At 43.8% G+C, this 22922-nt stretch overlaps 1 protein-coding gene across 2 annotated transcripts in view; it reads right to left on the bottom strand.

Annotated features, from left to right (window-relative positions):
- Dpy19l1 (dpy-19 like C-mannosyltransferase 1) overlaps window positions 1-429 on the bottom strand; it is a 97730-nt gene extending 97301 nt beyond the window's left edge. For both annotated transcript variants that reach the window (XM_052188795.1, XM_052188796.1), the window contains exon 1: window positions 21-429. In XM_052188795.1, coding sequence (XP_052044755.1) covers window positions 21-312 — 292 coding nt within the window. In that variant the 5' untranslated portion in view covers window positions 313-429. The remainder of the gene's footprint in view (window positions 1-20) is intronic.
- Window positions 430-22922: the final 22493 nt, after the last annotated feature.

Below are 22922 nucleotides of genomic sequence, written 5' to 3'. Positions count from 1 at the left end.
AGGGCTGCTAACTGGCTCACCTAGCAGCAGCGTGCTCCAGGTCCGGCCGCGCCCGCGCCACAGGCCCAGCACCCAGTGCAGCCCGGCCGCCAGGCGGCCCGCGCGGCCGTCCGGGGCGAGCGTGGCGGTCTCTGCGCGGGGCCCCTTCCTGCCCGCCGCGCCCCTGCGCCCCGGCGACGACGGCGTGCGCTCTGACCCCAGCTCCCCAGCATCCACCTCGGATGCCCTGCTCACTGGCGGCGGCGACGAGCGGGCCGACCGGGGCGGCCTGGGAGCCGCGTCCCGGTGCTTGCTCCGCGCCTGCAGGACCATCTTGGCATAGTCGCGCCCGCTAACTGCGCGCGCCCGGACGGCGGCCGATATCCGCGGACTGGCGGTCGCTCACTCTGGCCCGCGAGGGCGGGCCGGGAGGCGGGGACAGCGCGGGCCGGGCGGCCGCTGCCTACAGCGGGGCGGCCGAGAGGCGGCGCCGGACTCCCGCGCCTCCGCTGTTGCCGCTCTCGGGTTGCCAGGGCGACAACGAACGCCGCGGGGTGGAGGCGGGGACAAACTGCGAGCCGCGCGGTCCCGCCCCTCCGGCGCGCGCGCCCAGGCGCGTTCCAGTGACCAAGCGCGCACGCGCCGGCTGCAAGCGGGGCGGGACTGGCGGCCCGGAGAGCAGCGTGGACGACCTCCCGGAAGCGGCTGTGCGCCCTCGGGAACAGGCAGTCAGGCTGCGAGGCGGTGGCGGCGTGGCGCGGTGCGGGAATTGAGTGGCTACGGACCGGCGCCGTGCGTGCACTCCGGGGCTCTGTGCATTAGGCTTGTGCAGCAAACTAACGGGGTAAAGTGTGACCTCGCCACTCAGAACAGCCAGCTTTCTGATTCAAGAATGAGAAGCAGGGACTGGACGGAGTATTGAAATAAATGTCCGGTAGATTGGAGCGAGAAAGCCTGGGTAGGAACCCAAACTCAAGTCATAAATGTAAAGGGCCTGTCAGGGAAGGTTATTCACACGTTACTTTTACCTGATGTATCCTCAAAGTATGAAAACTGCTAAAAGATGCGACACTTGGAAACGAATTTTCTCATAGCAGGATGTAGGAGTTAATGAAGAAGCTCAGAGAAAGAAAAGACAAAAAGAAAGAAAGAAAAAGAATAGAATCGAATAGACTATATTCCAAGTTAACCTTCCTTGCCTCCAGCCCATTGCTATTTGCATAAAGCCTTGGAGAATTGCAGCAGAGAGACTTATTTCTTGGCTCCTGTCCAAATGAGCTTGTTCCAAGAAGTCTGGATGTTGGAAATCAAGGCACATCGTTCCACTTTTCTCCACTGTAATTACAGGGGTTTCGGGAGGCTCTGGCTTCTCTTGCTCACGACTTTATTAATATGAGCATTCGTTAACTCAGGCACAAAAAAAAAAAAGGATTTCGTTAAAGGCTATATGACACTTTGCAAGTTTCCTGAGCTTGAATATTAAGTCACGTGTTGGAAACAAGGAACAACTGTTTAAGACACCTCAATAAAAAATGATTGACAGTACCATTATATTGGCTTATATTGTGAAACAAGGTATCAGGTTGATACAGTGTTATTTCTAAGGTTGACACTAAATTTATAACCCACCAGATTAAAAGAAATTTACTTCAGAGTCTGCCAAAGACAATAACAGTAATTTCATCACTAGCATACTTACTAATTAGAAGATACACGGAGCTATGGTATTGGATTGCTTGTCCCTCAGATGTGGAGCGTCAAGGACTGCTTTCAGTGTTTCCAAAGAAGTGTCACTGGGTATATCGGTCACATTCCAGGGCAGGCTTTGGGCCCACCAGCAGTTGGCCAAAAAGAAACAACAACAACAACAAAACCAACTCTATGGTTGTGTTTTTGTGGAGTTTTTGTTTTATTTTGACATTTTTGCTGTACTGATCTATTGCTTGTTTTAGTTTTCATTTTTGTGCTTTTGTATGTTTTTTAAAGAGAGTTGGGAGAAAGGAAATTCAATGGTAGGAGGTTCAGGGAGACATTTTGGAGGGGAAAATGATCAAAATATACTGTATGAGAAATGTTAAAGTGTGTCCAAAAATAAAAAAAAGTTTCCTCATGCTTCCTGGGCACTGAGGAGGAACTTGTGATGGAGGGTGAAGGGACTGATTTCTTTAATTGGTACAATTCTGTCAGGTGATTTGCTTGTTCAGTTAATAAATGGATGAGTGCAGGGAACAGCATAATCAAACAGTCATCCGTAACTCTTATGCATTTGCCACATGGTCTGAGTTTCTGAGGGAAAACAAATCTCTATTATACTAATCTTTAACTGCAGCTTTGACCCAAGCCCAGAACATGGCTGAAAATTTGCTCTGTTGACTAGGAAACGGACCACTTAGGGGTGGGGCAGAGCCAGTAGATATTAGTTCCTCTCCTGTGATGCAACCCACAGAAAACCTCAAATAAGGGAAGTCTGAACTGTTGGAGGGAGTTGCATGGTTTAGGTTTGGGGTTTTGTTTTTTTGTTTGTTTGTTCTAGACCCAGGTTGAAATCCCTGCTCTAATGCCTGGCATGATTCTCCTGTTCCTACCCTTCACCTTTTGAATCTCAGTTTCCCCATCTCTGGGATAAGGAGAATTAAAAAAAATAAAAAAAATCTATTAGATTTGCAAACCTTAAAAAAAATATGTAGGTAGAATTTCTAACAATCATGTTTACTGAGGCTTTTTGCTATGCAGGTCAAGGAAATTTGGGCAAAGCACTTGCTCTAAGTGTTGAGAACACTAGGTGTTGACAAGGAAGAGAGGGGTTTGTTGTCCTCGGTGACTTGGGCTGACAATCTAAGATGCTGTAAGCCAACAGATGACTCAGGTCAGAGGCAGCAAATCAAGTGCCTGGACCCCTTGGGTGTCAGGCTTCTCAGATCTGACCTGGAGCCCTCACTGGCCCTGCTTCCCATAGAGGCTTTGTAGGGTAATGTCCCTGTCATGAATCATTCAGCTTAGATAAAATAGCAGACCACTCTTGGTGCCCTGCTCCTCAAAGAGAGGGTGTTTTGCCCTGGGAAATGGTAGAGCTGAAAAATGGAGTCTTTAGAGAATATGCCAGACTTGATTTAATCTTTAAAAAACCCAGAAGTGCCAAAATACAGTTTATTCATCTCTGTATTCTTAGACCAGTGCCTGCCACATAGTGGCATTTAAAAAAAACTAACAAGCTAAAAGCTACATTTTATTAATAAAAAAAAAATGTTGGGCTGGAGAGATGACTCAGAAGTTAAGAACACTAACTGTTCCTCCACAAGTCCTTAGTTCAATCCCCAGCAATGGCACGGTGGCTCACAACCATCTGTAATGAGATCTGGTGCCCTCTTCTGGTTTGTATGTGTACAATCACATGAATCAACCCCAGGTTATAATGAATTTAAATTACATGTTGGTGCTGAGCTCCTCTGCTATGCTTTCCATGTTTTTTATGGTATACCAGAAAGATAACTCCTACTGTGATGTTATAGAACACTAGCCTGAGACAAACAATCTAAGCCAGGAACCAGAAAGAACTACTACTCAAGAAAGGTTCCAAGGCTGATTACTGAACAAAACACCAATCCAGTTCTCACTATAAAACTATACTTTGCCCGTGGAAATAAGAGCTTTGTGTCAAAGACACTTTGTGTGCAACTTTTGAGGATAAGTGGTAGAGGATATGAAGATGAAGTAGACATAGAATGAAGATTAAAAGTATAAAATCCTGAAGCAAGACAAGTAATCCAGAAAGGTAAAACTTAGTAACAACAAAGTTGTAAGCAGGATCAAGGGAGGCTGTGCTGGGAATTGGCCTCCTCTGGGTTATCATTTAAGGCTCTATTTTGGATCTTCCAAATGCCTTTCCCTCCCTCCACCTCCCCCTGTTTTCCTATTCATAGGTAACAGACAAATGCAGAATCTCTGGTGCTAATTTTTATTCTCTTGAGCTAGATCATTTGAGCTCTATTTTAAAGAAGTGCCCTAAAGTTAGTTCCAGATTCTGGTTTCCTGGCTCAACAGCTGCTTCTACCAAGACAGAAACCAGAATAATCCTGTCACTTCACTGAAACTTAAATTGGTACAAAAGATCTCTCTGTGTAGCAACTGGCTTCCAGCAAAGCTCTGACATTAGCTTGTCATTGTATTTGTTTTAATGTATCTCTAAAGTGGGGAGAAAATATATATAAATTGCTACTTTATTGCTTTTTTTTATCTTGTGCCTTTCTTGATTCTGACCTTGTAACTTAAAATATTCATTCCCCCACGAGTGTTCCCCAAAGACTTTATTGTTAGGCTTAGTTATAGCACGCAGACAGTCACTCTGTGGCAGAAATGCATGTCCGTTAAACTAAAGTATAATTCCAATTATTGAGGGCTTACTAGGTCCCAAGAGCCTTAGCATATATTAGAAACATTAAAAATTCATATGTCAAATCTCTATCCTGGATGAGCATAAGGTTTAATTGGTGAGGCAAAATAAACTAAAGCAAAATATGCTCACATAACAAAGTGTATTTAGAATATAAGGGCTAAATTCAAACGATGTGACAGCTAGCATGATGGAGGGCTTTTCACAGGGAAGTGAAATGTAGACTAGGCACAGATTTTTTGTGTGTGTAAATAGGAAGGAATGTAGAAGAATGACAGTAAGCAGGGAAAAGCATATTTCTGAAACCTGTATATGGTAGATAACATGTTTTAATGTGACCATCTGATATTCTGTTTGGAATAAAGGAAGGGGTAGAGGAATTTTAATCCAGTAACATGGCTGCTCTGGCAAGGGAGCATATCCAAAGATACAATCCAGCTGGGATACAGACAGGCTCTTAGTACACAACTTTAATCCCTAACAATGAAGGAAAGGTCAATTTGTAGAAGGAAGCAGCCATGTTTGAAAGTTATGTCTAGTTGAGGGGCAGACAAAGCGATGAATCAGAGAAAGATTTGACAGAATGAGTGAGAGATGGGATACACCCAGCTCACATGAGAACAGCAAAGGAAGAGAGCTGCAAAAGAAAAATAAAGGTAGTGGTGGGTGGTGGGTAGGTATGGCAGGTTTACCACAGCAGTCTTACAGGCACAGGATACAGAGAGAGAAAGCTAGACACAAATAAGGCAGAATGAGCCAGAGAATGGGGAGGGGGCAGTAGATGAGAACATAGTGCCAAAGTCAGTATGAGTCCAGGAAAAGATTCAGTACAGAAGCTGTATTGAATCAGTCAACTTGGAAGATTAGATTGTATAGAGGGTAGAAGCTTCTGGGCCTAGGCTTAGGGGCAGTTAGAACCGGGAAGAAAACACTTCTGGCTCACCCTAAGCCATGCATTACCACAACTTGAGTACAGCTCTCACAATTTCATCTGAGGAAATAAAAGCAAAATTTACACAAGGGACCAAATATGCAAAATCTCACTGTACAGCTCTGACATCCACACCCATCTTGCTAAGGAATGCTAGGGAAATGCCACCACTTAGAATGTTGGGAAGCCCTATGGATCCTTAGTTCTATCACCAACTAGACCCTAACAGCTCTCTTTTATATTATTCTGACCCCATTTACCAGTGCTGGTGGAGATACCATCCACCGATGGTTTAAACTTGGACACATCACCAACCCTCTCATTCCTAGAAGAGGGCCTTTCCTCCTACTCCATGGAGCCCCTGGACACTTCGACAAGGAGCTGTCTCGTCTTATCTTTCCACAGAGTCACACTTGGTCTCCTTCCCTTTCACAAAAGAGAGAAAGGCTCCTCTACATACCCAACCTCTCTTCTAGCTGACAGCTTACACCAGCCTACTATCTTGGTGTCTCACTCTATCAACTATCAGCTAGCTGCTTGCTGGGTTCACTATTGCTTCTTCTTGGTGATTTCAACAGTCACAAGCATGGCAAGTCATCTCCTATCTCAAGCAGCATCTCCCTTCAAAGAAGCATCTCAATAGTGAATCCTCTTCTTCCTTCACCCATAGATACTGTGGATAGAGTTCTTCTACCTGCTGACTCCCTTATTTTCCTCCCAAGGTCACAGAACCTTGGCATTTGCATATAATCTTCTACAGCTCTTCTCCTGCCAAGGTCATAATAACTTCCGAATTATCAGCCTCATAGGAACACAAGTCTCCATCTGCCCTAGTATCTGATCACTCACTTCCCATGGTCTCTTCTCCACAGCATCTGATCACACTCCCAATGGTCCTCTTCTCCACAGCATCTGATCACTCACTTCCCATGATCCTCTCCTCCACAGCATCTCATCAATCACTTCCCATGGTCCTCTCCTCCATGGCATCTTGTGGTCCTCTTCTCCACAGCATCTGGTCACTCACTTCCTGTGGCCCCTCTGAACCACCCTCTCAGGCTTGGCGATTCCTTTGTCTGCTTTCATTCTGTTCTCCTTTGAAAGAACATCTTGTTTATAAATACTCATTTTCCCCAGGATTTGAAAGCTTCTCTTTTTATCCCATTTTCCCCAGGCAATGTTCTGACTTTGACAGTGAAGTGTGCTGCAGAGGGTAGCTGTCTGTATCAGGGCAGCCAACTCGTGGGAGAAAGGAGAACCACTCAGGTCTGCAGCGCATGGGATCATGCTAACAGACACTCAGGATATGCTTTCCCCTCAATTAATCTTTCTGTAAACACCCACACAAAACACCCAGACATGTTCATCAGTCTCCCGGGGTATTCTAAATCTACTCACATTGACAATTAAGCTTAATAATCACATTTTTTTTGCTGCACATGCCTAAACCTCTCTGACATACAGAGCCAAATTCACCACTATCCACTCAATAATTGTACTAGAACCCTGGTGCCTCAAATATCCAAATCTCAACCCGTGACTTCTCTAGTGTATTCATCTGAGCATGTAAGCATTCCCCCAATCCAGGAAGTCATTCTCCCATTTTGTAATTCCTCAAACTGGATCAATCTATAATCCTAGGCATCCAGCTCATCAGCGTCTGTCATTTCTCGCCTATAATCAATCAAAGCCTTCAAACACATCCAAAGTGGTCTCTGCCTCTTCTCTGACTACCCTTCAACCTTCTGCATCATGATTCCTAGCAAGCAAGTTACTTCCTGGGCAGAAAGTACACACTTTTGCTCTGTCCTGTCCTTTCACTAAAGTATACTCCCTTACCACATGCCAACAGTAACACAACTAGCCAATCATGGACTGCAATCACTCAAACCATAAGCCAAAATGAATCTTTTCTCTTGAAAAGTTGGTTATCTTTGGCATTTGTTGTAATAATCTTATCAGTGATACACAATGCATATCTGTTGCATAAGCAAATCAGTTCCTGTTTGGCTGAACTCTGATACAGATTTGGAGTGAGTAGGTCAGACTGATGAAAGTCCTCCCACCCAACACATTCAACATTCATGACAAAATGTCCATTATTTTTAAGTAATCTTGCTGATATATTTTAAAATTAAGGTGGTTAGAGGCTTAGTAATTTTGCTTACTAAACAAGTATCCAGTTCAACTAAGCTTGTGTGAGCGGTATTGTTTTTCTGCCAGCTAACTAATTATGAAGGGACAGCTGCAGATGGTTCACTCCTACCTCCAGATGACCCAATCAATGTTCACACTGCTCATTGGGAAACACTTTGCTTTGCCTGCCAAGAAGCTCTGACTAGGCTTTGTAGCAAACAACAGGTAAGGGGAGAGTAGTGGGGAAGAGAACTGGTCTTTTCAGAAGAGAACTCACTGCATCGGTTCTACCTACTGACTTCTGTCCCTGACCTGTGGCCATTGTGCACTGAAGAATCAATACTACTTCAGAAGAGCCAAAATGCAAAGTATGGTGGAATCATGTGCTACTGCCCTTGACCTTGCTTGTGGAGCATTAAAAACCATAGTAGGTTCCCAGCAGCCTTGGGAGGAATACTTTGTGTGACCTCTGAGCAGTCTTAAGAGGAACAGCAACCTTCATTGCTACTGCTGTGAGTCAAAATGAGCATTCAAACAGGGGACAACAGTTTGTTCTTACAGTACAGGCAGGAAAAAGCAGTTTCCACTGAGTATATGGGCCAAGATTCTGTCCTTGGTCCTGTAACTGCACATGCTACAGGCTTCCGCCCAGGCTTGAGGGTTATATGGTGGTGGCGGTGGGATGTCTGGGGATGAACACAGTAGGCTTAAAGGCATTTACAGCCATTAAGTTCTTCCTGACTCTGAACTTTCTTCAGTTCTCAGTTGCTTCAAGTGTGAAAGTCAGAGAAAAGCAAGTTGAGCCTCTGGATTCTCCTGATCAGATGCTACAGTGGTCTTCCCTGGTGATGGTCTGGTATTGTGTCTTGCTTGGTGAAAGAGTTTACTCACAGCTCCATCTAAAACAGTGTTGTGGGCAAGCTGACAGACACGCTGATCTGTGGCTCCTTTGGCATTGTGTTGCAGCTCTGAAACGCACACAGTCCTAAGCTTGTTCTCCTTTCCTCTCTCCCATGAAGAAATAAACACAACGTGGGCCTCTGAGAAGTTACCTACAGGGCACTTTCAGGATTCACTTCAAAGTTGAACCTTCAGCATTATTTTCTCCATGGGACTCAGGTGTACATGGAGAGACTCAAGTAACCAGCCCTGGGGAGCACGCTAAACAGTCAGGGCACACCCACCCACTTCTGTGAAGGCCAGGCAAGCTGCAGAGGCCACACAGGGAGATGATGAAACTTCCAAGAGCAAGAGGCCCAGTCAGCATGTCCGCTTGCCTAGCTGAACACTACAGGGACCTGACTATATTGCTTTCACTGCCCATGTTTGCCAGCTGTGATTGCCCATGTTTGCCAGCTGTTTGTGTTTTCAAAGCCCCCCGACTCTGCAAGATGGTTGGGACAAAGATTCCAGGGAAAGTTAAGGAGGACAGAGGACCCTAACAAGGACAGCAAAGACAGAGCACACGGGCAGCAGATAGAGAGGAGGATGGGAGCCAGTTAGCCGAGGAGTAGTTTACTTGAAACTGGAACAGAGGTAACACTGCTGTTTGGAGTCTCTCCCACAGCTAGTGTAGTGCCTCAAAGAATCTACCGTGGAGCCCTGTGACAAGCCACCCACTGAAATCAGGCACCGTCCTCACCTGTCCAACTACAGACCAGCGCGACTCATCACAGTAAAGGCGCGTTTGCTCTTCCCACCCGAAGGCAAACTGATCAGACGGCAGGGCAAAGGCAAGGGGAAAACCTCACTCACTTTTCCAAACGCTAGCACTCAAAGGCTAGCGGTTCCCAGGTGCAGGCACTGCTCTGGTCCTTGCCGAAGAAAAGCCTGGGTAATTCTCACGCATTCTGCAAGGTGCATGCTGTCATTCTCAGTATAGTAACGGAAGGACACAGAGATGCTGAGTAACTCATTCAAGGTCACACAGCAGGTCAAGAGTAGACTCAAACGGGTCTCTCCTATTCTGCCCTAATACTACGGCATTTGGTGTTGAGGCATACAGAAAATACAGGCACTGGGTTTTGTGATTTCTCTTAAAAACTCAAAATTGCTTCCCTGGAAATGTGACCGTTGTTCCAATCACAGGTTTTCAGGAGTATGTATGGAGCAACAGAGTGTGGCACTTTACGGGGATTAGCTTGACTCCCCTTCAATTTATATATTTATAACTGTGCCCCTGGCAGAGTGGCATTCTATTGTTAGAAACAAATGACTTTTCTCTTGCTCGCAGCCCGTGGCAGCACGCCCATGGCTAGGAAGACACTGGCTCGGAAAATCAACGCGAACGGGGAGATATTTATGTAACCAAGTTGGGAGAGTGGTTGGAAGACACACAGAACAAGACATCAGCAGTGCGCCTCAGTCTTCCAGCATTCCTAGAAACAGATTTTTTAAAAAGTAGCTGGTGGTAAAGCCAAGGCTGGTGGTGCCAAAGTGGAGACTGGGAACTAGGGATAGGGTTGCTAGGATGCCCGCAGAGACAAGCTTGGGGCATCTGGGGAGGGCCCCAAGTTCAGAAAGGCCCAGATTTATTGTTGCTAAAGAATTCAATTCTCCTTGACTGGGAATGGTCTCTGAAAGGTCACATGACTCTTCACAAGGGAAGAAATCAGAGCTTCTCCAGGGATACCTGTGAGCCCTTCCAGGGGGCATTTGGTACCCGGAAGTGCCGCAGCAGTCACGTGACTTTAGTGGAGTCATTCGGCGGTACCCTGAGGAAGGAAGCACACAAGTCTTGTATCCCTATCCAGCTAGAAGAGTCCGCAAAGCTTTGATAAAAGCGAAACCGAGATGGACATTAATCGCCCTGGAAAGGGTGAACTCTGACTTCAATGCTCTCAATGTTTATTTCCTCTTGCCTTCAAATTTCTTCCAGCAATCCACCCCCAAATTTTCTTTTTCATTTCAAATGAATAGCTTCATTGGAGCCCGTGCACATCTCTGAGCTGCAGATACTAAGGAATACAGTGCCGTAGTCAACCCATAGGATCGTTATTTAGATAAAAACCAATGGACCTACATAATGTTTGTGTGAAAATGCTAGGGCTTCAGCATTCAGTTCAATATTCATATATATCCTCTTTCCCCCAGTCCTTTCTTACATAGAACACATTTGAAGATATTTCATTAAAAAGAAGTTATATGGGAGAAGTTAGTTTTCAAACATCAGTATGTCTCCTCTGGTTAGATTCCAAATGATCACAATGGGCATAAGAGATACAAGTTCAACTAGCATATTAATTAATCATCTCAGCGTTCTCAAGGCCTTGTTAGTTGGGAAATTTCATGATTAACAACAATAGCATTGATTTGTAACTTCAGGGCCTACTAAGGATTGGGCAGCAGACTTGATTTTTAGGTTAAATATGAAGAGAGCCTTGTTCTGCCCTAAAGTTTAGCTCAGCATGGAATTGTTGAAGACAGCCCCACCATGAATCCTAAGTCTGTGATGGACGGACGGACGGACGGACAGCACTGTTGTGCTGGGAAGCATTGAGGTTGGGCAAGCACGGAGCTCCAACTCAGAAAAGGAGCAGGGTGGGGCCGCCATGACAGTAGAGGAGAGGTGTGGCACACTGTGAGAAGACTGAGGGAAAGAGGGGGGAAAGGAAGGGAATAGAATGTCCCAGTCAAAAGATCTTCACCAATCCTACATCAGATAGAGGGCTAATATCCAATATATATAAAGAACTCAAGAAGTTAGACTCCAGAAAACAGAACAACCCTATTAAAAAATGGGGTACAGAGTTGAACAAAGAATTCTCACCTGAAGAACTTCGGATGGTGGAGAAGCATCTTAAAAAATGCTCAACTTCATTAGTCATCAGGGAAATGCAAATCAAAACAACCCTGAGATTTCATCTTACACCAGTCAGAATGGCTAAGATTAAAAATTCAGGAGACAGCAGGTGTTGGAGAGGGTGTGGAGAAAGAGGAACACTCCTGCACTGCTGGTGGGGTTGCAAATTGGTACAACCACTCTGGAAAGCAGTCTGGCGGTTCCTCCGAAAACTGGGCACCTCACTTCCAGAAGATCCTGCTATACCACTCCTGGGCATATACCCAGAGGATTCCCCACCATGTAATAAGGATACATGCTCTACTATATTCATAGCAGCCCTATTTATAATTGCCAGATGCTGGAAAGAACCCAGGTATCCCTCAACAGAAGAGTGAATGCAAAAAATGTGGTATATCTACACAATGGAGTACTATTCAGCCATTAGAAGCAATGAATTCATGAAATTCTTAGGCAAATGGATGGAGCTAGAGAACATCATACTAACTGAGGTAACCCAGACTCAAAAGGTGAATCATGGTATGCACTCACTAATAAGTGGATAGTAACCTAGAAAACTGGAATACCCCAAACATAATCCATACATCAAATGAGGTACAAGAAGAAAGGAGGAGTGGCCCCTGGTTCTGGAAAGACTCAGTGAAGCAGTATTCGGCAAAACCAGAACGGGGAAGTGGGAAGGGGTGGGTGGGAGGACAGGGGAAGAGAAGGGGCCTTACGGGACTTTCGGGGAGTGGGGGGCTAGAAAAGGGGAAATCATTTGAAATGTAAATAAATTATATCGAATAAAAAAAAATTAAAAAAAAAAGAATGTCCCAGTCAGAAAATGCTACTAGTCTTTGGTTCCAGGCCCTTCTCGAAGTCCAACCTCACCCCAAACACTCCTGTACTTGTACTCACATAAATGAGCCCCCTACATTTGTCTGAGTAGGTGGACCCATACAGTTGTCTTTTTAACATTCCTAGACCATTGATGAAATTAACTGTATGACAACTGAAAAGAGTATAGAACAAAATGTTTACCTGTCTTATACAAACGGAGTAGTTTCTGCTAACTAAGGCAATGGCAACTCACTCACTACCACGCTTGACTGAGCCTGCCGGGACTGAGCTGGGGTGGCAGGTCTAAGCACTTGATTTTGGTCAAGGGCAAAGTCAGACAAAAGCAAAACTACTGACTGGCAGCATTTCTGTCTCATTCAAAATGACTTTATTGTTACTCTAAAAGGGGAAACACTTTGGATGTTTGGGTGGTTATCTGTTCACTGGTGCACTGTGAATGAGAAGCTGTGACTTTCGAGCTCAAAGTGGTAAGGTAGGCGTAATGCCAGTTGCAAGTTAGTCTTCCTCCATCTTCTGTTTGGGCAGCGTGCCAACGTACCAGGTGAATCCATCTGCCTCTTCAGTCCAGCTCTTCCCCCACGGTCCACAGAACTCCATCACAAGGTATCAGTTGTACTTCACACAGGAGAAACGTAGGCCCACTGGACTCTCCAAGTAACCTATATATCCTTTGATTCTGAGGTGTTTTTTGTTTGTTTGGTTGGTTGGTTGTTTGGTTTTGTTTTTAGCTTGTCTCCCAGATCCCAGGAAGCACTTTTCCTGCCCCAAGGAATGCATCCTGGAAGTAACATAGTGACCAGCCTCCTGGTCCAAGAGCAGCTAATCATAAAAGAAACTGACAATTCCACCTGAGACCAGCACTTTTGGATCCAGTTGGTCACCACGCCAGAGGATACATAAGGAGAGACCCCACTGTGCTAGGGAGAGGTGCTAGAGACCCTCAGTGTACCAGCCCCTGATGTGTACTTCTTCCCAGCCCAGACTTGGGTATTACAAATGGACAAGTTCCCAAGGGAAGCCTAGCCCTAGATACTGTCATCAGCAAAGGACCAAAACCTCCTGGCTGACTGTGACAACTCCCAAAGCAGTGTAAGTTAATAAATTCTTGCTGTTCAAACTCAAGTCATTCTCAGTGCTGCCGGCTACAAGAAAGTGACTTACACGATCACTCAGGGATTTTTCAGCTGCTTGGCTGGAATCAATTCTTCCACTCACTGCAGAATTAGCCAAATGACTTCTGAACCTTGCAAAGCAACGGAGGTTAAGGTATTACACAAGCCTTCTGCCAGCCTGGATTTCTTCCTTCCGTTGGCATCCAGGGGCAGCTCCTTCCCACCAGGATCATGCTGCGCGAACACACCCTGTGACTGCTGGTCTCCAGGAACTGGCTCCAGGGCCCTCTGGCTTTTCCTGGAATCTTGCTGTGTGCAGGTGGCTCTGGCTTCTTTGAGAGGTGGCACCGAGCCGACCGCCTGCCTTGATTTTCTTGCCACCTCCTCTTCTCTCTTAACGTGGTCGTCTGTTCGGAATTGAGCACAGACACTACAGCAGGGGTAGATGGGAGTCATCCCGCCTGCCTACTCCGTAGCTTACAGGGAAGTGTGTGTTCTGGGTGCGTGCTGGCGGTGTGGTCTAGCGTCTTTCCTGAGTTAACCATGCCCTGTTAAGATCCTCAGTTATCTCTTTCCTCTGCTGTTTCTACTGCAGCACTCTTAAGTCTGTGCTCCCGGGAATGGTTACACAGAATCCCGATGAATGGCTCCCCCTAGTGGACTCCAGCGCATCTCAGGGGCATTGTGCTCCATGCTTAGCGAGCACATTCATTCAGAGATACATGAAATATATTTTCAGAGATACGTTCATAGATACAGATAATATATCTTCACTTGGCATTCACACAGCGCTTAAATTGTCAATAATTATGTGTTAAGTCTTTAAGATATCATTTTTTTCAAAGTTTTCCTATAGCCAGTTAAAAATGATTACTGCTAAGTTTCTATTTGCTTTCTGAGTTTATTTTATTCAAGATATTCTTGTATAATATAGAAAAGAAGAAGTGGGAAGGGATTAGCAAGTGGGGAAGGAGAGGAGAGGAGAGTAAAGAAGAGGAGAGGAGGGGAGGGGAGGAGGGGAGGGGAGGGGAGAGGAGGGCAGGGGAGGGGAGGGGAGGGAACGGAAGGGAAGGGAAGAAGGGAAGGGAGAAGAGAAGAGAAGGAGAAGGAGAAGGAGAAGGAGAAGGAGAAGGAGAAGGAGAAGATGGGGATACAGAAAGCAGGAGAAACAGTTGAGAGTAGGGAAAACTTCCCAGATGGCAAACCTAGGTTATTATTTTGCTTATAGTTTAATAAATAAGACACAGTTGCAGCCAATTAGGCAATATACAGTCGTAAAGCAAACAGAGATGTGTGTCGGGTACAATTTGCTAAGTCATCAAAGACACCAATTCACTATGCAGCTTATAAGCATTTTACAAAGATTACTGTCATTTTAGGATTTTACAAAGGATCACTGTCATTTTAGGGTGCTTGAGGCTCTGGCAAGTCCTAGGGTAGAAGCAAACCATTTCAAAAGCCTAGTTGATTTTTTGTTGTTGTTGTTGTTGTTTTTTCTTTTTTTTTGAGACAGGGTTTCTCTGTATAGCCCTGGCTGTCCTGGAACTCACTCTGTAGACCAGGCTGGCCTCGAACTCAGAAATCCGCCTGCCTCTGCCTCCCAAGTGCTGGGATTAAAGGTGTGCGCCACCACCGCCTGGCTAAGCCTAGTTCATTTTGCTTAGCCTCTCTCTGATTTTGTTTATGTAAGAAAGTATCAGCGCTCCTGGAGTGTCATGTGGAAATCCTCCAGGGGACCAAGAGACTAGGTGCTGGGTGTGTCTCCACTGTCTCTGTGTCACGCCAGAAGTGGAGTACTAACATCCTTGCCCAAGTGAAAAGCCATGGTCCTACAGAACACTTTGTAGGAACAACACCTTCCTAACTCTTCTTAAAGAACCACTAGTTTCTCTAAGGGGCCTAGGTGCCTTGAGGACATTGGGTGAGTTTGTGACCTGACTGGCATCCCTGGAGTGTCACCGTGGAGCATTACCGTGAATAAACACTGGACCAACCCTACTTAGTTGATGCTGAATGCCACCATGATCAAGTGAGGGCATTACCCACCTTAAAAACTCTCTCTTAGACATAAGAGTAATTAATATATGACGCTGGTTGGTTTTGGCAACTTAACAGAAACTAGAAACATCTGGAAAGAGGGAATCTTGATCAAGGAATCATCACTGTCTGTTTGGTACACGGGCATGTCTATGGGGACATTTTCTTTATTAAAGATGGAGGTGGAGGTCCATCCCACTGTGGGCAGTGACACCCCTGGACAGTTCAAAGAAAGCAAACGTAGCAAGCTGTGGAGAGCAAGCCAGTTAGCGGGTTTCCCTTTGATCTCTGCTTCCGTTCCTGCCTCCTCGTTCCTGCCTCCACGTTCCTGCCTCAGGCTCCTGCCCTGGTTTTCACAGATGATGGGACTGGAAGTAGAAGCTAAAATAAACTGTCTTTTCCTCAAGTTGCTTTTGGTTTTGACGTGTATCACAGTGACAGAAAACAAACCAGGACAAACATGAAGTAGTGTGGGAAATTCTGGCTCTCCTGTTACGAACTTACCAGTCCTGCAGCTGCTGCTTCTACAAGGGCTGCTCTAATGTCTTCACACATCATGACTTTATTCAGAATCTGCTCTATGCCCAGTGCAGTGCCCAGGATAGAAACCGTGAGGCTAAATAGAGGAAGCGCAGGGATGGCCCTCTAAAGGATTGAAAGCTACCCAGGGAGATGAACGTATGTGGAAAAATTAGGAGCTAGCTACAAGGACCTTCCATAACAAGGCACCTCTCCCTCTCAGCTCGGCCAGCTCACCCAGTCACACAGCTCACTTGCCACACTGCAAATATGCCCAGGGTATTCTGGTTCATGTGCTAGTCATTTTTATAGACTGGGAAATCTTCCTAGACCTCCCCAATGCTCCCCATGACCCTGCTCTTTGCTTCAGTCGGATCTCTCCAGCTAAGACGCCACCTCAGAAGGGGGTCTGTGTCGCAAACAGACACTTCTCTTACTCTGTCTCCTTGCCTTACTCGATTTCGCCTTCATAGTCCTCATGACTATGTATGCGTCTCTCCACAATTTTTTTTTATTGTGCTTTGACTAGGCTTGCTGGACCAGAAACTTAATGGGGGCAGGGATCATGTGCATTTCACTTGCTGCAGTTTGGAATGGTACCCTCTGCAACACAATTGCTATTTCCTAGAAATAGCAATTTCCAAGGAAACACAGTCTGCAGTTTGTGGCGCTTTATATATGCTAAATAGGATAATGATAAAAACAACACAATTTCCTCTCTGCACATTTAAATACTGCTGTTAGTTGCAGAGTCTCACGTGTGGGTCTGAATTTACAAGTATCTTTGCAGTGTGTGTTTGTGGGGATATATATATATATATATACATATATATATATATATACCATGGTACAGAGAAAGAACCCAGCCCTTATAGCCAGAATATTCTCAATGCTTGGCCTCCTGCTAATTACAATGACAATAAGTGTTTCTATTTTCTCTGAATCTGGGTTTCATCATTTGTAATTTGGGAATAAATGCACCTATTTTATAGGTTTATAATGAATCCAACAGTCAGCTTAAAACCCCTTTACTAATGAAACTGTTATAAAGAAAAACTGCTTTAGCATGCATGTCCACCCTCTCTTCTACATCTTCTTTTTTATCTTCCTCTTGATAAAGGCTCTTACACTCTATAGCTCAAGTTGGTCTGCAACTATGTAACCCAGGTTTCCTCAAACTCAAAATCTTTCATCCTCAGTCTCCTAGCTACTTGCATCAATTATTTAATTAAAAATGTGTAAGCCTTCAATTAATTTAACACTAACTTAAATTCTTAATTCTTTAATTAAACACTAATTTAAATTTTTTAAATTTACATATAATGATGTTCAGTTCACTCATTTTGAGTACAAATTCTTTTACAAGTCTACCCAACTGTGTAGAGCTCTTCCCAATGTTCCAACTGCCCTATTTACTGTCATTCTTGCTCTCAGAATCCCTGTGATCCACTCACCTCCTCTTCCTCACTATAATTTCACCTTTTCCCACGATTTCGTGTGAACAGGTTCACCATATACAGCTTTTGAGTCTTTCTTTTTAAACTTAGGTTTGATGTGTGTTGCCCAGATCAGCAACTTGTTTTGTTCTTTTGACTGGGTTTCTTCACTGTCCATCCAGTCACTAGCTAAAGTTTCCAGCTGTAATGGATCACAGATAAGCTGCTGCAGTTCATTGGCATAGTGCTTCTGTGTCAATATAAGTTTTCATTTATGTGGATGACACCTTCCTATGAGATAAATGGTCATATAGAAGAGCCGTGTTTGAGAGATCTTGCAGTATACTGCTGAACACTTTCCACAAATACTGAGGTGGCTCTGAGTTCTGACTAGAATTCTGTAGTGTTACCTGTTTATCTAAGCTTAGGTGTATCTTGTAAGGGTTATGAATACCACGGATCTGATGTGCATTGCCCTAATGATTGGTGAGGCTGTCTTTTCATGGGCCTGTTTGCTACTGCATTTATACACATATGTACCACATATGCACCTACACATATTTATGACATGTTTTAGACACATATATAATGGTTGAAGTAGTTATTTACATTTATGACATGTTTTAGAATCCTGTTGTTTCCATTTTGTTAAATGGTGAGAACTTTATATGTTCTGGCTACAAGTCTTTTTGGCATCTGCATATTCTAAAAATGTTTTTGTAGTAGTTTGGCTTGTCTTTGTTCTTTTGACATTACTTTTGCTGGAAAAAAATCTCAATCTCTGATTAAATCCAATTTAAGAATTTTTCATGTATGCATCAGGTTTGAGGGTCATATATAAGGATTCTTTTAGTATACCATATGATGTAATAATTTTCCTCATAGGTTTGCTTATAAAATGTCTAACTTTAGACTTTAACCCTGTAATTCATCTTGACTCAATCTGTTGACATCCTCCTTTCTCTACTAAATTTCATGGACTATATAATATAGTATAGGGAAAACTGACATATTATACTCATCATATACATCATTATATACATCTATATACATCATATATTCTGTGAACATAATATCTATTTGGCTTTCTTTGAGATTTATTATTATTATTATTATTATTATTATTATTTGATGATGATGATGATAATGATGATGATAATGATGATGATAATGATGATGATAGTGATGATGATACAAGGTCTTATAAAGTCCAAACTGGCCTCAAACTCATGACATGGTAGAGGATGGCCTTGATCTTTCCTAGTCTTCCTATTTCCACACCATTCCATCCTCCTATCAAGTCGTGGAACTACAAACGTGTATTACTTTAGCCCAGCTGAGTCTTTTAACCTCAGGACTTATAACTTTTAGCATCTAGAGCCTATGACTGTATTTATTCTTAAGAGGTTATCTGGTGATACTATCATAAATAGTGTACCAGTAAAATCGTAATGTCAAGTTTCTTCTTGGTAGTATGTGGAAATAAAATTAATTTTTATTGACATTTCAGTTACTTGTAATTTTTTAGCATTAGAACCTTTTCTTTGGATTTTACGGTATTTTCTACGTAATCACGTTGGCAGAGAAAAGAGTCTGAGGAGCTGAAGAGATGGCGCAGCACTCAGAAGCACTCGTTGCTTTTCCAGATGTCTTCGGCTTGATTGCCAGCACTCATATCAAGTGCTCACAAATGCCTCCAACTCCAGTTCTATGGGATCTTCTGGCTTCTGTAGGCACACACACAGTTGGCACACAGTACGCACAGACACACAGATAAAGAGAAATAATTTCTTTTTAAAATAGGGTTTGAGTCAGAATGGCTAAGATTAAAAATTCAGGAGCCAGCAGGTGTTGGTGAGGATGTGTAGAAAGAGGAACACTCCTCCACTGCTGGTGGGGTTCAAATTGGTACAACCACTCTGGAAAGCAGTCTGGCGGTTCCTCAGAAAACTGGGCACATCACTTCCGGAGGACCCTGCTATACCACTCCTGGGTATATACCCAGAGGATTCCCCAGCATGTAATAAGGACACATGCTCCACTATGTTCATAGCAACCCTATTTATAATAGCCAGAAGCTGGAAAGAATCCAGGTGTCCCTCAACGGAAGAATGGATGCAAAAAATGTGGTATATATACACAATGGAGTACTATTCAGCCATTAGAAACAATGAATTCATGAAATTCTTAGACAAATGGATGGAGCTGGAGAACATCATACTAAGTGAGGTAACCCAGTCTCAAAAGACCAATCATGATATGTACTCACTAATAAGTGGATATTAACCTAGAAAACTGGAATACCCAAAACATAATCCACACATCAAATGAGGTACAAGAAGAACGGAGGAGTGGCCCCTGGTTCTTGAAAGACTCACTGTAGCAGTATAAGGGAAAACCAGAACAGGGAAGTGGGAAGGGGTGAGTGGGGGAGCAGGGGGAGGGAAGAGGGCTTATGTGACTTTCAGGGAGTGGGGGGCCAGAAAAAGGGAAATCATTTGAAATGTAAATAAAAAATATATCGAATAAAATAAAATAGGGTTTGTTTCTTCTTTTCTGATCTTCTCCTTTCCTCTCTTGCCTTACCACACCGGATAGAGCCTTCGGTTCAACACTGTTTACAATGAGACAGGCAAATGACCTTGCCGTGTTTCCTAATTTTGAAAACAAGGTGTTCAGTCTTTTTATATTCAATATCAAATATTAAACACTTCTCTATCGGTTAATATCTCTCCCTCTATGATGTTTCCTAAGAACTTTAAAATAATAAATAGATCTTTAAAAGTTCAAATATTATAAATAGACATAGCTTTTTCCTCCGTGTCCTACAAATATGATGCAATACATTAATTAATGTTGAATGATTTCTGAATTCTTCCTTAAAATAAACTATTTATTTGTGGTGAATTAGCCTTTAAACTTTTTGCTTCTGTGCTTTTTTTTTTTTCTTGTTCATGAAAACATTGGCATGAACTACAGTGTGGGTCATGGGACTCCTCCAGAGGCCTCTTTGATAGAGGGTTGGTCCACAGCCTGGGATCCTTGTGGGAGATAGTGGAACCTTCAAGAAGTAGTCCTAGCGAAAAGAAGTTAGGTCATTACAGCCATGATCTTGAACAGGATTTAGAAATCTGTCTCTTTGTCTCTTGAATTTTCCCTTCATCTCGTCCTGTCTCTATTTCAATCCTCTGTATGTCTCTGTCTCTGTCTCTGTCTCTTTCCCTCTTTCCTTCCCTCCCTCAGTCTCTCTCACTTGCTTCTCTAATTTTCACCTGCCACGAGGTAAACAGGCACCTTGTGTCACAAGAGTACATTATGCTCTTGCGATAATGTACTATATATACTGTAAAGGAATTTAACCCAGCAACATGGCTGCTCTGCCAACGCATCCCACACCAAAGACACAGGTCTGTGTGATCCAGCTGCAATACAGACATGCCACACCCCTTTAATCTCTCTGGATAAGATCAGACATGCCCTTAGTACACACATTTAAGGTAAATTAGTTTGTAGAAGGAAGCAGCCAAGTTTGAAAGTGGTGTCTCATTGAGGAGCAAAGTGATGAACCATAGAGAGGTTTTTCTTTAATTAATTTATCTTTTTATTGAATATCATCTTTATTTACATTGCCAATGGTAAAACCTTTCCAGATACCCCCCTCCTCTAAGACGCCCAACCCCTCCCCCTCCTCCTTCCTCCTGCCTCCACGTATACGCCCCTCCACCCAACACACACACTCCTACTCCCCCCCCCTCTGCCTTGGTTTCCCTTTGTTGGAGCCTCTGTTGAGCCTTTACCTGACCAAGGACCATTCCTCCCCCTGAAGCCCAACAAGGCCTTCCTCTGCCACATTTTTGGCTGGAACCATGTGTGCCCCTTGGTTGATGGTTCAGTCCCTGGGAGGCTTGAGGCGTCTGGGTGGCTGAAAGGATTGTTCTTCCCATGGGGCTGTAAACCCCTTCAGCTCCTCTGGACCATCCTCCAACTCCTCCATTGGGGGCCCCATGCCCAGTACAATAGCTGTTTGTTGCCATCTGCCTCTGTATTTGTAAGGCTCTAGCAGGGCCCCTCCGGAGACAATCATGGCATGCTCCTTTTGGTATACACTTCTTGTCCTCCATAGTAGCGTCAGGGTTTGTTGACTGTTTATAGGATGAAGTTTGAAAGAATGAGTCAGAGATAGGACTGCCCGCCTTTCATGAGAACAGCACAGGAAAGAGAAGCTATGTAAGAGCAGAGAGAGTGAGAGTCAGTGATCTGGGAGTCAGTGTAGTGAGTTCAACCCAGTAGAGTTGAGTTCCTTTGTGAGTTCATGCAGTTCAGTGTAAGTCAGCAGAGGCAGTTAAAGCCAGAGAATAAGGAGATGGACGATAACAAATTGCCTGAGTTAGTTTGAAGCCAGGCAGGACAATTTGGTGAGAAGAAGCTGAGAGAAACCTGATTGAACCAGTCAACACAGAGAGAAGTTTGAGCCGAAATAGCTGAGATGAACCAAACAGAGTTTAAAAAGAACTAGAAATGGTGAGCTTTTTAAGACTCTGAGACAATAATTATATCAGACAAATAAAAGTTACCTTTACAATATACTGCCACAAGCCCAAAACCATAGGGCTAGTTGATCAATGAACTGAAAACTCTGAAATTATTGGCCCAAATAAATCTTTCCCTGCTTTACAAGAACATTTTATTATAGCAACGGGAAGTTAGCACAGTGTGGATTAGTATTAGTGTAATTACAGTCTCCTTTTGTTTCTAAAAAAATAATTTGTAGAAATATTATTGGTAACAGATGTCTAGGATAATGAGTTGAGTAAAGGGTCACTGGAACATTCTGCTGAATGACATTGGTCATTCTCTAATTTTGCTCTCTGAGGTAAGCAGCATGCTTACTTCTGAAACACAATCCCGCTACAATTGCTGACATTAACCAAACACAATGGAGCCAACACAGCCTGACCCCTCCAAACTAGAAGAAAAGTAAACATTCACTCTTTGTAAATTATCAAAAGTACCTAGGTACTGCATTGATAAATTAAGAAAATCTAATACAGTGTTGGCTTCCTCTTTAGGCTCTTGAGAACAATTTTCTGGCACATAGATGACACTATTTGTTTTTAATGTCTTCCTTGTTTTCAAATTGGCCAGCAGAATCTTGGCTTGAGAAACAACATTTTTCATGTCTTATTAAATATATTTGATAAGAATCGTATCACTCATCTCCGGAACCATGCCACACTCACAGACCTCCCCTGCACAAGCGATGCCAACCAACCCTTTAGTAACTTAAGCATCATAGAGTTGCCAATAGAACTCAGACTGAGCCTGCTCTTCACAGGCAGGAGACAGAGGGTTGGAGAAGTCTTTTGACCAAGGGTATAGTCCTAATCCACCATGATGGTAAAATAGAGAATCGGATCCTACTGTGATAGAGTGGCTGTCATCTCCCACAGCTGCACAGTCACTAGCCCAAGCCTCACTTTCCTCTTTCCATTAAGACCTCCCTTGAGAATAGGACTTTCTTTGGGTCTCTGACTGTATTAACCATCAAATCTATGGCTGAACTGTATGCCTCACTGACGTCACCATCCTGTTCTGTCATTTTCATCCCTCTGTGGCATCAAAGCCTTTAAAGTGGACTTTAGTTTCCAAAACAGCAAGGCCTTTCCATTCAGGTGAGTGGCATCAATGAGCTCTATTCTTATAGTCTTGGGCTTTTACTTGGGGGAGTGTTATAAAA

This window comes from Apodemus sylvaticus, chromosome 7 (genome assembly GCF_947179515.1).
Source record: "Apodemus sylvaticus chromosome 7, mApoSyl1.1, whole genome shotgun sequence".
Lineage (NCBI taxonomy): Eukaryota > Metazoa > Chordata > Mammalia > Rodentia > Muridae > Apodemus > Apodemus sylvaticus.
Note: the sequence above shows the minus strand (reverse complement) of the source record. Positions and strands in the feature narration are given on the sequence as shown.